A 17861-nucleotide genomic window follows, 5' to 3' on the forward strand; every position below is an offset into this window, starting at 1 on the left:
ACTAAGATCTGTGGATTAGCAATAGCATCAGATCACTGTTAATTTCCTGGTTCCGATCATTGCGCAATAAATCTCTAAAGCTGTCAACATGTGGGGAAGTTGAGTGAAGGGTATATGGGAACTCTTTGTGCTATTTTGGCACAAACTTTCCGTAACCCTAAAATCATTTCAAAACAGGGAAGGGAAAAAAATGCATTTACATGGATTCTAAGGAAGACACAGATTAAGGGTCAGAATGAGAGCCAGAGGGCAGTTAAAGAATTTATGTCTTGGGGAGGGAAGAGGGATTCAATGTGCGAAGATCCCCAGATGCCTCAGGGAATCAGAGGAGGGATGCTCAGGCGAGAGGAGGAAGGATGCAGGCTGCTCGGAGTGCACAGCAAACAGATCTGGCTCCGGATAAAGTGACAAATACAGTACACGGGCCTTCCAGCTCTGGGATCACCACCTGGAGAGAGCCCGACTTGGCTAACAACCACGATGCCACCGCCCCCACCAGTGTCACACATCGCCAGCCACTGCGCACCAGGAGCTGAATGCACTCTCCATACCTACTAATTTCATCCTCACTACAACTGTACCTCCAGGAAGGTCTTTAGGACCTTTATAGATGAGGAAACTGAGATTCAGCACACCTCAGTAAATGACCCCAGGTCACTCAGCCATAAGCAGGGGAAGCAGCAAACAAATCCAGCTCTGACTCCCAAGCTCCCAAACCTTACAACAAAGGAGACTTTGACTGCCCCCAGTCCAACTTCTCTCCCCACAGCACAGGATGGCTGCTAAGAGCTTGCCATCTCACAGGACAGCCCGGTCCAGTGGGGACCATTCTATCGTCTCCCCTGGAGGTTAAAACTGGCCTGTTAATATAGAATTCTCTCCACCCAACCCAAATGCAGCCTCTTGTCTGGGACCCCAGTCACAAGGCAATGACGATGACACAAAATGCTAGGATTCACTACTTGCTCTAAGCACTTTCTATGCATTCACTCATTTAACTGTCACAATTCTCTGGCGAGGCAGGGACAGATCAAAAGCCCAAGTCACAATGAGGCTGTTGAGGAAGAAAAGTCAGAAGTGGGTCAGGTCTCTCACTATGCCATCCACTCTACTCTCTCCTCAAGGCTCTCCCTAAGTCTGGGCTCAGCTCCTGAGTCCCAGTTCCAGCACCTTCCTGGCTGCGTGAGCATGCAGCTCAACCATCTCAGCCTGTCTCCTCCTCTGTGCCCTAAGGGATTATATTAACGCCTACCTTTCCGTGTTGTTGTGACGATTAGATTAAATGGATCCTGTCCACACAAGGATAGAGTAAGCCAGGCACTAATGGTGGAATTCAAGCCAGTGTGATTTTCCTAGTGCAGGAGAGGGCACTGGAGCTTTTCTACTGTTCCTCCAATCATGTATGACTCATGAGTGACCTTCCTCCCCTGCTTCCTTAAACAGAACCCAGTTTGAACCCAGACACCTCTGGACACCCTCGCTTGGGTGCTCCGGCCCAGCAGGTGGAAACAGGCCGGGGAGTTAATCTGTGACTCACTCTGTGCTTTCTTGTGCTTCAGGACATGCATACCCCTCTCTTCCTAATGGCCCCCCGCTAACATCCCACCCTGCTTGCCAGCTATGGGACACAAATGACTCATCAGCCAGAGGCCAGAACCCTCAGGGAAAGGGAGCGGGGCCTCATAGGGCCCAGGCAGGGCAAAGCAGGGCACAGGACAGGGGGCCAGCAGGTGACCTCAGGCAGAGGAACCAATGTGGGGAGGGTAAGGGAGTGTGGGCCATTGTCCTTCTGGTGGAGCTGGCCAGACCTGCTGGCTGGTGGAGTTCTGCGATGCTTAGCTGTTTGTTATCCTTGGGTCTCAAAATAACAGAATAAATAGAAGTTATCATTTATTGAGAAAGAGCCTATCACATGCCAGGATTTTACCTACATTTCCTCTAATCCTCACACCAGCGTTGCAAGGTTCGCTGATATCAGTGTCACCATTTTTATTCTGATGAGGAAACCAGTTTTTGGAGGTTGAGTGCCTTGTCTGATGTAACACAGCTCACATAAATGGCAGAATCAAGATCCACCTGAGCCCAAGGCCAGAGGAGCCCCAACTCCACCGGGCCCCCTCCCAGGACACGCAGGCTCTGGAAACTAGGGAGGCTCAGAAGGTTAAGACCGTGTTGGCAGGAGAGAATGCTGGGTTCCAGGAAGGCAGCTCAGGACGCCAGGAGGCAGGGGCTCACCATGCCCCAGGAGTGGGCTGGGCTCCCTGCTCAGCTGGCTCCAGCAGAGACTACAGACCCCCAGGCTAAATGCTGGAAGCAGTGGGAGGAGGCTGGTGTGGGCCAGGAGTCCAGGAGTCACCCCATTCCTTCCCACTTCCTTCCCACACCACCGACAAGCCTCCCCGTCTGGGCTGGGCCTCCCGCCCTCTGCCCCACACCCTGGACCCCAGCCCTCACCCAGATCCCTCACACCCTCAGTGGGAAGCTCCTGTTTCAACAGGACCCTGGGATTTCCCTCTCCTCTCCCCCTCTCTGCCTCCTCTCCCTGCTCCAGGCTCCCACCCTCCCCCTAACTCCCCCCTTCTCTCAGAGGCAGCAGTCCCCTATGATGTTTACACAGCCCCAGAGTCAGAAACGCTAAAAACTATGAGACCTTTTGGGAACCACATTCCAGGAAAATGAGACGCCAGTCTCAGCTCAGTGTCACTTTCTCCCCCCAACACCCTGCCTCGCCCCCTCCCTGCTGGTGTGTGTGTGTGTGTGTGTGTGTGTGTGTGTGTACGCTCCCGGGAGCACGCACACACTCCTGACTGCTTACGACACACACTCCAAGCTGACTTATTAACTCCTGAAGGTCCTATACCTACTACCTCAGAGAGAACTTGAGGAAGATGGAATGGGGATGGGCAAGTTGTTACAACCTCTTGCTAATTTTTATAAAGCAGCAAGGAAATGGCTTCCCCCCCAGGACCTGCCTCATCCTTGACCTGCACCCCAGGGGAAGCAGAAGCCAGGAGAACACAGAGCCCAGAGGAACCAGTGGCTTCCTGGGGAAACTGCACCCAGGAAATTTGAGGAGGAGTATCCAGAGGAAACACGAGTTACTCAGACGCTGTCATCAGAAACTTTGGGGATGGTAGACAATAATGCATATCTGTGGACCCGAGCCCAGGCTCACTGAATCAAAAGCTGAGGGTGACAGGAACATGCTTAACAGGCTCACAGGTGATGCTGAGGCCCCCTGACAGGTGACACGAGGGAACAGTGACCCATAGTTCTTCCCACAGAAATCGAAAATGAGCCTCAGCAGCAAGACAACAGAGGCTGAAAGCAGAACAGGGAAGGTCCCCTGCTGCATCGAAAAGTCATCAGGCTTGGGAGCTCCAGGCCCACTGCCTGCCAGCTTCACACCTGGCACAAAGTATCGCACCTCAGTGTTCTCATTCGACAGTGTGGCCAATTACATCTGCTTTATGTGTGTTTTTTCAAGGACTAAATGAGTTGAGTGTCAAGTAGCCACTATGCAGAGGACACTCAATAAACAGTGGCCATAAACAAAGTGATTGCAATGAAAAATCCCATAAAAGTAAGAGAAAAAATAGGTTCTCTGAAAAGGCCAACAGATTTGACAAATGTTTAGGTAGACTAACCAAGAACAAGAGAGAGAAGAGTCAAGTACTAGACTCAGAAATAGAACAGGAGACATTCCTGCCGACCTCATGGAAATAAAAAGAATTATGAAGGAAGACTATGAACAAAATCATATGCCAATAAATTAGATAACCAAGAAGAAATGGACAAATTCCTGGAAAGACACACACTTCCTGGGTGCCTGGGTAGCTCAGTTGGTTAAGTGTCCGACTCTTGGTTTTAGCTCAGGTCATGATTTCAGGGTCATGAGATGGAGCCATGAGTTGGGCTCCACACTCAGCTTGGAGTCTGCTTGGGATTCTCTCTCCTCCTTCTGCCCTTCTCTCTCTCATAAATAAATAAATAAATAAATAAATAAATAAATAAATAAAATCTTTTTTTAAGAGATACAAACTTCCAAAACTGTCTCAATAGGAAACAGAAAACCTGAATAGACCTATAAGAAATAGAGATTGAACTCACAATCAAAAAACTGCCCACCAAAAAAAAGCCCAGACTCAAACTGCTTCATGTGTGAATTCTACCAAACATTTAAAGAATCAATATCAATTCTTCCCAAACTCTTCCAAAAATTAGTCTCCAACTAATTCTGTGAGGCCAGTAATACCTTGACGCTAAAACCAGATGAATACATTATAAAAGAAAGAAAACTAAAGACCAATTTCTCTTATGAACAGAGATACAAAAACTCTCAACTAAAAAATAAAGCCAGCTACAAATAATAATAATTATACACCATGACCAAATGGGATTTGCCCCAGGAGTGCAGGGCTGTTTTCACACCTGAAAATCAACTAGTATAATCCCATCCCATAATACAATCCAAATCAAATGAATAGAAAAACAAAACCACTTGATCACCTCAACAGATACAGAAAAAGATCTAGACAAAACCCAGTAATATCTCCTGATTTAAAAAAAACTCAGCAAACTAGAAATAGAAGGAAATGCCCCTGATATAGGGGCATCACAAAAAAATCCACAGCTATTGGGACGCCTGGGTGGCTCAGTGGTTGAGCATCTGCCTTTGACTCAGGGCATGATCCTGGGGTCCTGGGATCAAATCCCACATTGGGCTCCCCATGAGGATCCTGCTTCTCCTTCCACCTATGTTTCTGCCTCCGTCTATGCATCTTTAATGAATAAATAAATAAATAAAATCTTTAAAAAAAATTCACAGCTATCATCGTGCTTAATGGTGAAAGACTGCATGCTTTACCCTGAAGTCAAGAACAAAATTAGGATTTCTGCTCTTGCCACTTCTAATCAATATTGTACTGGAGGTGCTAGCCAGGACAGTCATAAGGATGAAAGGGATAAGAAACAAAAAACATCCAAGTTGGAAAGGAAGAAGTGAAACTATCTCTATTCACAAATTACATGATCACATATATAAAAAATGCTAAATAACCCATTTAAAAACTATTAAATCTAATAGTTCATCAGGTTGCAGGAGGAATCTCCAATGTTCAAAAGTCAGTTGTGTTTCTATACACTGGCAATGAACAAAATGAAAATGAAATTAAGAAAGCAATTCCAGGGACACTTGGGTGGCTCAGCAGTTGGGTGTCTGTCTTTGGCTCCGGGTCTGACTGGGATCAAGTCCCACATCGGGCTGCCTGCATGGAGCCTGCTTCTCCCTCTGGCTGTGTCTCTGCCTCTCTTTGTGTGTCTTTCATGATTAATAAATAAAATATTAAAAAAAAAACATGTTGAAAGAAATTAAAGAAGATCTAAATAAATGGAAAGATATTCTATGCTCATGGCTCAGAAAACTCAATATTGTTAAGATAGTAATACTTCCCAAAGTAATCGACAAATTCAATGCAATCCCTATTAGAAGCCCAGTAGGTTGTTTTGTAGAAACTGATAGATGATCCTAAAATTCTGGGACCCAGAATAGCCAAAGCAATTTTGAAAAAGAAAACTCATGCTTCCCAATTTTAATACTTACTACAAAGCAATAAAAATAGTGTAGTACCAGCATAAGGATAGCCATATGTATCAATGAAACAGAATTAATTCCAGAAATAAACTCATACACCTGTGATCAATTGATTTTTGACAGGGTTGCCGAGATCATTCAGTGGGGAAAGAACAGTCTTTTCATCTCTTTTCAAGAGATGGTTTTGGGACAATTGGTTAGCCACATGCAAAGGAATGCAGTTGGACCCTTACCTAACACCCTAAATAAAAATTAACTCAGGGTGTCTGGGTGGCTCAGTCAGTTAAGCGTCTGCCTTCAGCTTGAGTCATGATCTCAGAGTCCTGGGATCAAGCCCCACGTCTGGCCGTCTGGCCTCCAGCTCAGCAGGGAATCTGCTTCTCCCTCTCCCTCTCCACCCCTCCTGTGCTCATTCTCTCTCTCTCTCTCTCTCTCTCTCAAATAAATAAAAGCTTAAAAAAATAACTCAAAATGGGGAAGCCCCGGTGGCGCAGCAGTTTAGCACACCGTCTGCAGCCCAGGGCGTGATCCTGGAGACCCTGGATTGAGTCCGTGGGGCTCCCTGCAGGGGCCTGCTTCTCCCTCTGCCTGTGTCTCTGCCTCTCTCTCTCTCTCTCTCTCTGCATCTCTATGAATAAATAAATAAAATCTTAAAAAAAAAAAAAACTCAAAATGGATGAAAGATCTAACTGAAAGAGCCAACACTATTAAAATTTTAGAAGAAAACACAGGGTCAAATCTTTGTGACCTTGGATTTGGCAATGAATTCTTAAGCATGACACCAAAAGCAAAGTCATAAAAAAATAATCAGACTGTATCAAAATTTAACACTTTTCTGCTACAAAGTGAAAGGACAACCCACAGAATGGGGAAAAAAATACCTCAAATCATATCCAATAAGGGACTTGTATTGTGAATATATAAACAGTACTTACAACTCAATAATAAAGACAACCCAATGTTTTAAGTGAGCAAAGAATCTGAATAGACGTTTCTTCAAAGAAGTTATACCAATGACCAGTAAGTGCATGAAAAGATGCTCAACATCACTAGTCATCAGGGACATCAAATCAAAACCACAATGAGATGTCACTTCATATCCACTAGGATGGCTATAATCAAAAAGTCAGATAAGCAGGGATGAGGATATAGAAATATCATAACCTCCATACATTGCTGAGGAGACTGTAAAGTGGTGCAGCTCTGTTGTGGGTTGGACTGTGTCCCTCTAAAAAAAATATGTTGAGGTCCTATTCCTTAGCACCTGAGAACAGGATCTCATTTGGAAGTAGATTCTTTACAGAGACAATCAAATTAGAATGAGGTTATTGTTGGAGGCCTTAATCTAGTAGGACCGGTGTCTTTATCACAATCTGGACACAGAGACAGGTGGACACAGAGGGAGGATGATGTGAAGACATACAGGGAAAATAGGGAAAATACCATATGAAGAGAGAGGATTAAAAAAAAAAAAGAAGAAGAAGAAGAGAGAGGATTGAGGATTGAGGATCTGTAAGACAAGAGGTGCCAAAGATTGCCAGCAAACCACCAGGCACCAGGAAGAGGCAAGGGAGGGTTTCCTCTACAGCTTTCAGAGGGGCATGGCCCCACCAACACCTCTATTTTGGACTTCCAGCCTGCAGAACTGTAAGACAATAAATATCTGTTGTTTAAAGTCACGGGTTTGTGCTACTTTGTTACAGCAGACCTAGAAAACTAATATAAGCTACTTTGGAAAACAGTCTAGTGGTGCCTCCAAAAGTTAAGCAGAATTACCCTACGACCCTGCAATTCTACTCCTACGTATATACAGTCGGCCCTTGAACGAGGGGGTTCGGGTCACCAACACTTGAGCAGTGAAAATCCCCACATCACTGCTGACCCCCCCAAAAAACATAACTACTAATAATCTACTGTTGACTAGAAGCCTTAAAGTCAATTAACACATTTTTAAATTTAAATTAGCACATATTTTATATGGTATATGTATTACATACTGTAGTCTTACAATAAAGTAAGCTAGAGGAAGGAAAATGTTAACTAAAAAAAATCATAAGGATGAGAAAATACATTTACAATACTCTCCTGTAAAAATCTGTGTATATGTGGACCTGTGCAGTTCACACACCTGTGTTGTTCAAAGGTTGACTATACATCCGTGAGAAATGAAAACTTACGGTCACAGAAAGACTTGTACATGAGCATTCATGAGAGCATTATGCATAATAATCCAAAGGTGGAAACAACCCAAACGTCCATCAACCGATGAATGGATAGACAAAATGTGGTACATTCCCACGATGGAGTATTATTCAGCCATGCAAAGAATGTGCCTTGAAAACTTTATACTAAGTGAAAGAAGCCAATCATGGAAGCCATATATTCTATTATGCCATTCATATGAAATCTCCAGAATAGGGAAATATGTAGATACAGAAAGTAAATTAGGGCTGAGGCAGAGGTTAGGGGAAAGGATAGAGGTGCCATCACGAGAAGTGATAGCTACCCCCTACAGGTTTCTTTTTTTTTTTTTAATTTATTTATTTTTTTTTTTATTTATGATAGTCACAGAGAGAGAGAGAGAGGGGCAGAGACACAGGCAGAGGGAGAAGCAGGCTCCATGCACCGGGAGCCCATTGTGGGATTCGATCCCGGGTCTCCAGGATCGTGCCCTGGGCCAAAGGCAGGCGCCAAACCGCTGCGCCACCCAGGGATCCCCCCCCCTACAGGTTTCTTTCCAAGGGGAGGAAAAGGTGGATATTCATGGTCAGTGCCAATCATGAGAGAAAGGATGGAGATGGGCCTTCGGAAGCTATAGACCAGTGGTTTTCAAATTTGGCTGCAAAGGGGACTTACCAGACAAGGATTTATTTAAATCAACTTTATTGAGGGAGAATTTAAATACAATAAATGTATCCCTTTTAAGTATGTAGTTCAGGGGAGTTTGATGGATGTATACATCTGCATGACTACCACCAGTCAAGAGAAAGAACATTTCTATCACCCATAAAAGCTCCCACACACCCTTTTGCAACCTTCCCACCACCCCCAGTTCCAGAAAGCTACTAATCTGCTTTTTGCCACAATAGTTCCATACTCTCGAGAATTTCATAAAAATGGGGACTCCTGGGTGGCTCAGCGGTTGAGTGTCTGCCTTTAGACCAGGACGTGATCTGGGGTCTTGGAATCGAGTCCCACATCGGGCTCCCCGCGGGGAGCCTGCTTCTCCCTCTGCCTATGTCGTCTCTGCCTCTCTCTGTTTGTCTCTCATGAGTAAATAAATAAAATCATAAAAAAATCATAAAAAATGGAATCATCCAGTATGTATTGTTGTGCCTGGCTTCTTTCACTCAGCAGTGTTTTCAACATTCGCCCACGATGTATAACGATAGTGGGTTCCTTTTCGTTGCTGGGTGGTATTCCACTGGGCCATTCTATCACAATTTCTCCACACACCTGTTGTTAAATATTTGTTTTTTTCCAGTTTGGGGCAACTGTACATAAAGCTGCTTTGAATATTTATGTATCTTGTGGACAGGTTTCCATTTCTCTTGTGTAAACACCTTGGAGTAGAATTGCCAGGTCAGGCAGCAAGTGTGTGTGTAAGTCAATAAGGAACAGTCAGGTTGTCTTCCAGAATGGTTCTACCATTTTACACTCCCAATGCTTGTTGCCACTTTTAAAAATCCCAATGGTTGATCAAGCCCCAAACCAACTAAACCTGACTCTAGGGAGAAGGATTCAGGCATCATTACTGCCCCTAGGTGATTCTAAGGCACAGATAACATTCAGAGCCACCGTTACAATCTCAGGTGCCCTGGGGCAAGAGAACAACCAAAAGATTCATTGTATTCCCCTGCACTATTTCTTCATGCCTCTTTGATAATGGAAAGAAGAGAAGAAAAACAGAGGCAAGTATCAGGCCCAGTCCACACTGGTCCCCTATGTTGGTCTCCCAGATTCTCCCCCCTTTCATGAGTTAGGAGAAGGCGAGAGGAATACAAAATAATAAATATTAGCAACTTTTTGACCACTTGACCTGAACATGGCATTAGAGTTGGGTCATCATTCTCAGTGCCCACAAGAGCCCTACGAGATAGGTCCGACTACCATCCCCATGGTACAGGGAACTGGAGCTCAGAGAGGTTAAGGCACGTGCCCGAGGTCACACGACCTATTATGGATGCAGTCGGGATTTAAACCCAATACTCTGCCTCCAAGGCCAAAAAACAAGCAGTGGGTGCTGGGGCCACGAGCCTCCCCCAGCCCAGCTATACCTGGTAGCAGGGGGACACTCCAAGCCTCCAGTACAACTGCCAAGGCAGGTTGCAGGTGTGCTTAGGAGAGCGCTGGAAAGGCGGTGTGTCTATGACGGAGAGGCGGGGGTTAATTATGGGATTTCCTTTCCTTTCAAGCTTAAAGGATGGGATTTAAACCCCTCTAGTAGAGCATGGGGAGACCAGGCCATTGCTAGTGCTCGGGACAGGGGAGAGAAGGGGTCTGGGAAGAGGGTAGGAGAGAGATCAAGAGAGAAGCAGGAGGGCAGTAGGAGCTGCCCGGGGGCGGAGGCGTGGGCAACCCGCCTGCCCAGCAGCTGCCTGCTGCCTTCCCTTCTCTCTTATCTGACCTGGAGTGGACAATGAGCATTTTGCTGGAAGGAGCTGCATTTTTCAGCCGGGACTGCTATTTTAAAACAAAGGGGAGGGATCCCTGGGTGGCGCAGCGGTTTGGCGCCTGCCTTTGGCCCAGGGCGCGATCCTAGAGACCAGGGATCGAGTCCCACGTCGGGCTCCTGGTGCATGGAGCCTGCTTCTCCCTCTGCCTGTGTCTCTGCCTCTCTCTTTCTCTGCGTGACTATCATAAATAAATAATAATTAAAATATATATATATATAAAGGGGAAATCAGGACTGAGAAAGCATTTCTCGAACTCGTATTAGGGATGAGGGAAACCCTGTGGGCCACGCGGGCACCACCTGTGTCAACTTTGCAACTTTTCTGTAAATCTAAGACAACTCTAGAATTACAATTTTCCTTTAAAGCAATAGATAAACAGGTGATAGCTAGCTCGATAAAATGCACCTAGAGGTTGCGGAATCCTGCAGCAGGGGAGCGAGAAGAAGCAAAGCAGAAGAAAACCCGCCGCGTGTATAGACACTGGGCACATACCTTAAATAAAAGTGAAATAAAAGTGGAGGGCAAATCCTGGACCATCCATTTTAATCCTTACAGGAGAGAAACAACTGGGGACACATAAGGACCCCCTGAGACATGGGGGTGGGGACTCAGCGAGGCTTGGAACTGCTTCCTTCCAGAGATTCAGAGTGGGGAGCTAGGGGGTGGCATTTCCACGGGCCGTGCTGAGTCTCCAGTGCCCAGAGCAGCCCTGCTCTCTGCTGGCCTCACTCTCTTCCTTTCTCACCTGCTCCCTACCCATGGATCCCAGGGCAGAGCCGGAATCGTGGAGAAGGCCACTGGCCCTTAGCCAAGTTAGTTACCCTCCCTAGGCCTCAATTTTGGATCTATAAAATAGGGCTACCATGAGCCCAGCCCACCTCACAGAACCCAGAAGGTGAACGAAGACATTGGGTATATGACAAAGTTCTGCTTAGCTACCGATGATGAAACGTCCCTAGCACGTCTCTTCCTAAAAGCCCCAAACTGCACAGAACCCAAATGGCAATCAACAGTGGGATGGATCAACCAATTGTGGTTTATTCGTATGCTGGAATACAACAGGGCAATCAAAAAGAATGAACTGCTGGAATAGGCGAGGGCCCGGATGAACCTCCCACACAGAACGTTGGGTGAGATAAGCCAGGAGCAAGGGGCACCTGGGTGGCACCGTCGGTTGAGTGTCCGACTTTTGGTTTCAGCTCAGCTCATGATCTCAGGGTCATAGGATCGAGCCACATGATGGGTTCTGCAAACAGTGAGGAGTCTGCTTAAGACTCTCTCCCTCTGCCCCTCCCCACGGCTCACTCACGCTCTCTCACAAACAAATACAACTTAAAAAAAAAAAAAGAGTAAACATACTGGATGATTCAATTTATATGAAGTTCAAAAAGAGGCAAAACTAATCTGTGACAGTAGAAATAAGACTAGAAATTACCTTTGGGGGACACTGGGAGGGGTGCATAAGGCATTTCTGGGTGCCGGAAATGTTCTAGATCTTGATCTGGTTCATATGTAGGTACAAACATTGATGTGTGTACTTGACGGCAACTAGAAAATGTAAATGACTAAAGTTATGTGGAGTGTGAGTCTCTGTCGGAAGGTCGGAAGGCTTTTTGGAAGGAAATTATGAAATGATTTTGCTGCTCCTTCTCTCCTGCTCCCACACCCTCACTCACCCCACTCCACAGTCCCTCTCTAAATAGGAACCTCTTGTTCCTCAACATTCCTTTGCTCCACTCCTTTACTCCTTCTTTGGAACCCCTACTATAAGTCAGGCACTATTCTAGAAGCTGAGGGTACAACCCAACTCTCAGCCCTCCTTTGTGCGATAAACAGATACTGAACATCTACTCTGAGGCCCCTCCTCTACCAGCACGGAGCATTTTCTCTCAAGCAGGTCCAAGTGGCAAAGAACTGGACACAGAAACTCTGAGATCCTTTCCAGTCTTCGCTTATGGTTCAAGGAAGGAAAACTGAGCCTACTATGTGCTGGTGTGCATTTATTCCTCTACAATGCAGCTCGCGTAGCTGGAAGGCAGGGGTAGAGCTGAAGCCCAGGTGTGTCTGATTCCTACCTCTCTGCCCTTCCCACCGCTCCCACAGCTTCCCCAGGAGCCAGGTCCACCTTGCCCTCCCTCTTGGGCCTCTGCGCAGCCAGCCTCCAAGGCGACTCCCACTGATTCTTGCCCCTAAGTATTCATGTCTTCATATAAGTCCCTCCCACAGCCAATGAGGATGACCCGTACAACCAATAGGATATTGTAAACCTAACGGTGTTTGTCTTCCAAGGTTAGGATATAGAAGACATTGTGGCTACCACCCTGCTCTTTCTTGAGTCACCGCTCTAAGGAAGCCAGCCACGATGTTGTGAGGACACTTACGCAGCCCCATGGAGAGTGCCAGGTGGCAAGAAACTAGGACTCCCTGCCAACAGCCAGCGGCAGCCCACTAGCTACATGCAAGAACCACTTTGGAAGCAACTTCTCCAGCCCCAGTCAGGCCTTCAGATAACTACAGCCCCAACGGACATCTTGACTGCCACCTCGTGAGAGACCCCAGGCTAGGACCAGCCGGCCAAACCACTCCCAAATTTCTGACCCCCGGAAACTAGCTGAGATAAGAAATGTCTGTTGCTGCTTTCAGCTGCTAAATTGAGGGGCAGATTGTTATATCATATTGCTATATATATAAATAATATAGTCCCTCCCAGGATGCCTGGGTGGCTTAGTGGTTGAGCGTCTGCCTTTGGCTCAGGGTATGATGCTGGAGTCCTGGGATTGAGTCCTGGATCAGGCTTCCCGGAGGGAGCCTGCTTCTCCCTCTGCCTGTGTCTCTGCCTGTGTCTCTGCCTCTCTCTCTCTCTCTCTCTCTCATGAATAAAAAAAAATAAAATATTTTTTAACAAAAAAAATATATATGTATATATATATAGTCCCTCTCAGATCAGATCCTGGGTTCACACTGGAAGAACAGTCTGGAAGGTGACATGTTAAGGTGTCCAGAACTAGTCACCCACTATAAGGGTGGCCAGAACGGGCTGAATTTGAGAAGACAGGAGGGGACCCATATCCACAAGAAATTTCCAGTATGTGGGAAAAGAGCTGCGAGATAAGAAATCAAGGAAAGCAGAAATCCTGGCATCTTCTTCCCTAGGAACTTCTCACACACTCCATCTATCTCAGCAGATGAAACCACGTGCACCCAGTGACTCTGGCCAAAAACCAGGGGGTCATCCTTAGGCCCATTGTCTCTCACACAGCCCACATCTCATCGTCAGCCAAACTCTGGGCTCTACCCCAGAATGTATTCTAGACCTGGCCCCTCCTCACTGCCTTTCCTGCGATCACTATGGAGTTAAGCCACCAGCCTCCTTCACTTGCTCAACACCAGCAGCCTATTGGCCCATCTCTCTATCCTACCCTTGTACCTGCTCAAAGCCAGAGTAGCCTTCTCAAAACAGAGATCAGATCACATCTCGTGTACTCAGAATGCTCCGGAGCTCACTATTCTTCAGTGACACAGCCTTCTTTCAAGCATCTGATAAGCTCATCTCACCTCAGGGCCTTTGCACTTGCTCCTCCATCTTCCAGATCATCGTGTAACATCATCATTTGGATTTCAGGATCTCACCTCACACAATACTTCCTCTGAGAAGTTCTTTCTGGGCCACATTAGCCTAATCACTCCCTAGCCCACTGCTTTGGCTCATTTCCTTCAGAACATGCTTACCTATTTATTGTCTATCTTCCCCAAGAGAATGTCAACCCCATGAGGGCAAACGCCTTATCTGTCTTGTTCTCCTAGACCAGCGTCTGGCCCATGGAAAGAGCTCAATAAACGTTTGTTTAATGAATCCTGTCTAGAGGGAAGGGGATGGATACGATGACCTGCAGGCTGATCTGGTTATAAAATCCAGAGGACAGAGCTCTGCTGTGTGCTCTGGGGCTCACATCACCCTCCAGCAGGAGGAAAAGGCAGGGCGGTAGTAAGAGCTGTGGTTTTAGGGGAAACACTTGCCAGCTGGGTGGAGCTCGCACCACCAGTGGGTCCCATTTCCTATAGAAAAAAATCCTCTAAAAAGCTCTTTCTGCCTGGCTGGCCATGCCCCACCAGTCCACCCCTACCCTCTCGGTCGTCCTCCTGCACTAGGCAGAGCAGGATTGCCACAGCCCGGTGGATTCTGAGCCCGCGGTAGTCTCAAGAATTGCCAGGCAGGCTATGCCCCCGGACATCACCTTTGGCATCCCTCTGTCATCCTACAGGAGGCTGTTGTATAAGAAAACCTCTTCAGTCACACGTTTCTCAACCCCCATTCACCCAGACTCAGACCATCCACTGCCAGTATATTTACCCCTTATCCTCTCTGAAGGCATCTGCTGCTGCAAGACATGGAAAGCAAAGTGGGGGGCCAGGGGGTGCAGAGAAGGGTTAAGGAACATCTGCAAGATGGGATATTTAGAAGGAAGCACAAAGGCCCAGGGACATAGTCAGGTGAGGAGTTACACTGTGAGACCTTGGGAAAGTCATTCACCCTTTGGGTGCCTCAGTTTCCTTCTTCGTACAACAATGGGATCTTTCAGCCCGTCTCACGCTGTGATGGAATTAAAAAAAATAAAATCAGATAATGCACCGGAGTGCCTTCTAAAGCCCGAAGCGCTGTACAAACACTCATTGTTATTAAGAGAAGCAGGTGCAGAAAGGAAGGGAGGAAGGGAGGAGACAGGGGAGGAGCGAGAAAACGGCCTCTGGGCTCAGGGTGGAGAAGCTCTACTTGGATGAAGAGAACAGGAGGGAGATGGAGGGAGAAGCAGACACTCACCCCCCCTCCCCTGAGAGAGTCAGCAAAGCAGTAGGCGATGGGAGGGGCAGCAGCTCTCCAGGTGTGCCCACTGCACCTCTGCTGGGAGGGCACCCCCACCGGGAGTTTGCAGATGGCGAGATGCCCCCAGCAAGCCCGTGGACTTTACTTGAGCAAGGTCACTCGAGAGGAAGTAGATTCCCTCGAAGATCTAGATGCCCGTTCCGTGAGCACCCTCCTCCAAAATAACACTTGGCTCTTGGAGCTACCAATTGATAATAATCAATTTCTATGTTCTGAACACCTACCTTATGTCAGGCACCGGACTGGGCATTTCACACACATTATCCCATGTCATCTCCTAAGACCCTTTTCTTATTCCCATACCCCTGAGGATGACACAGAGGCTCAGAGAGGTTCCATGATTTGCCCAAAGTCACCCTCAGTAGATAAGGAAGCAGAGCAGGAGATGCACCAGACAGTGGCCTCAACAGTGCTCAGCGCATCCTTTTGAAAGCTGCTCCCTCCTCCTCCCATCCCCTGCAGTCCTTCCTGAACAGCAAAGGCGAGGTAAGAGGGCAGGGAGAAGGTGAGCCTTCCTGGGGGACGTGGGGGTCGGTGCAGACCCACAGGTAGGGCCGGGCACTTCCACCTCCAGAGAGCTGAGCCCATCGCACCCAACAGCCCAAAATAAGCCATCATAACCCACTACTCCAAGAAGCCCACACTCTGTCCGGGCCTGAGAGGCTGCAGCGAGCGAGCGGGCTCCAGCCAGCCTGGCCAACCAGGACCCAGCAGTCCCTCTGGCCTTCTTGCCTCACTCTTCCTCGCCCACCAAAACCAGCCCTGACACACTGATGGGGAAACTGAGGACCAAAGTGCCACCTGGCCCGTAAAGTGAGCGGGCGGGTCCGCAGGCGAGGATGGTTTCCCTGACCTCCGACCCCGTCCCCACTTCCCCAGCTACCCAGTTTTCCCGCCTTTGGGGCTCCCGCGGCTGGGGCCCCCATCCCCAGGCTTCGCAGAGGCCCCCACCGGGCCCACGGGGCTGTGCGGCCCGCGGTCTCTGCAAAGCGTCCCCTCCTCCGCCCCCACCTGGGGACACACCTTCCGGGCCCCCCTCCCTCGGAGCCGCTGCCGCCCCCACCCCGGGCCTCGCCTTCACCTTGACCCGAGCCCGCTCGGGCCGCGGAGCTTTGCATAAACAAAGAGCGGGGCAGGGGACGCCCAGGGGACGCCCCGGCCCCGCCCCCGCCCCCGCCCCGGGTCCCCGAGCCCCTTACCTTGGCCTGGCATTTCCGATGACAGGAGAAGCTGCAGACTGCGAGAGGGCGAGACACAGAAAGAAAGTTTAGCCGCGAGGTATGAAATGGAAACTCGGCGAAATCTCCTCCCACCCCCGCCCGCACCCGGCGCTGGGAGGGAAGGAGGGAAGGAGGGAAGGAGGGAAGGAGGGAGGAGGGGGCAGGGGGGAGGGGAGGGGGCCGCTGCCGCAGCTCCCGGGGCCTGCGGGGAGGCGCTGAGCCCCCCATCGCCCGAGCCCCAGGGGTGGGGGTGGAGGGAGGGGGAGGGGGGAGCGACTCCCCCTGGATCCTCGCGGGTCGGGGGGGCACGGGTGGCCCAGACCCAGGCCCAGGCCCCGGGCAGCCGCGCCAAGGAATAAGGGCTTGGGGTGGGGGTGGGGGGTCTCCCTTACACACCAGGCAGGCAGGCAGGCAGCCGGCACCCCCGAAGCCATGATCACACTCACTGTCCCCCAGAGAGACACACAGCCCCGACCGGCGTCCAGGAGGGGACCGAGGGGCTCACACAGACACGGTCACACCCATACACACTCAGACACCAGCAGCCGCTCTCCCCACACGCACCACCGGACGTGCACACATACACATATAGAGCCTCATGCTCACTGCACGCCCCCCCAAGGGACACCTCTGATTCAGAGGCACCAGCACACACAACTTCACGGGACACCCTCACAGTACAGCCTGACACAGACGTGTGGACACAGACATGTGGACAGATGCTTACACAGGCTCGCAGAGTTCTTGTGCATCATTTGAAACACACACACACACACACACACACAGCCGACTTAACTCTGCCCTCCCACTACCAGAAGCTGGAATCAAATTTCCTACGGGGTTCCCTCAGTCTGGAATGTCCCAGCCCTACCTGCCCCACCCCCAGGGCCCTCCACCCTGGCATTCGGTGGTCCCCTCCCACCAAGTCCCACAGATGGAGTGAGGGGTCTACTGAGCTGAGCTTCTGCACCCACTTGACCTTGTTAGCTGCCCACGGCCTGCTGAGACGGGGGGGGGGGGGGGGGGGGTGGTTAGGGACACTGGTTAGAGAGCCAAGGTCCGGGAGGGAGGCAAGCTGCCCCCACCCTATATCCTTGGCAGCCACAGCCTTGGGCCCCAGCCTACTGCCCTGGCCTCTTGGATCTACAGCCTCCAACCCCTTTCTGGCTTTGAGCCGACCTGATTCTCAGCAGAATGCAAAAGGGTAGACTGAGGCACAGATGAAGGCCCAGACAGGGCTGTCCATCCCAAGGCTTCTGGTTGGTCTGTAGGAGTGAAGCTGGGAGGCACAATGGGTGGAGTCTGGGATGCGACTTGGCCATTGGCCCTGCCTGGGGCCTTGTTCTCCCAGAACCTAGTCCTGGCCTTGGCTCAGGCCTGTGACTCAGCTGGTGCTGAGCAAGGCTTTCCTGACCCCACCAGCCGCCCAGCCCAGCTCACCCCTGGCCACACCAGGACATACCCACCCCTGGCCACCCAAGTCACGTCCT

At 49.3% G+C, this 17861-nt stretch overlaps 1 protein-coding gene across 9 annotated transcripts in view; it reads right to left on the reverse strand.

Annotated features, from left to right (window-relative positions):
* The window catches only part of TNS1 (tensin 1), a 196872-nt gene that overhangs the window by 157068 nt on the left and 21943 nt on the right, over positions 1-17861 (reverse strand). For all 9 annotated transcript variants that reach the window (XM_038585701.1, XM_038585696.1, XM_038585695.1 and 6 more), the window contains one exon: positions 16351-16388. In XM_038585701.1, the coding sequence (XP_038441629.1) occupies positions 16351-16388 (38 nt within the window). The remainder of the gene's footprint in view (positions 1-16350; positions 16389-17861) is intronic.

This window comes from Canis lupus, chromosome 37, assembly GCF_011100685.1.
Source record: "Canis lupus familiaris isolate Mischka breed German Shepherd chromosome 37, alternate assembly UU_Cfam_GSD_1.0, whole genome shotgun sequence".
Classification (NCBI taxonomy): domain Eukaryota; kingdom Metazoa; phylum Chordata; class Mammalia; order Carnivora; family Canidae; genus Canis; species Canis lupus.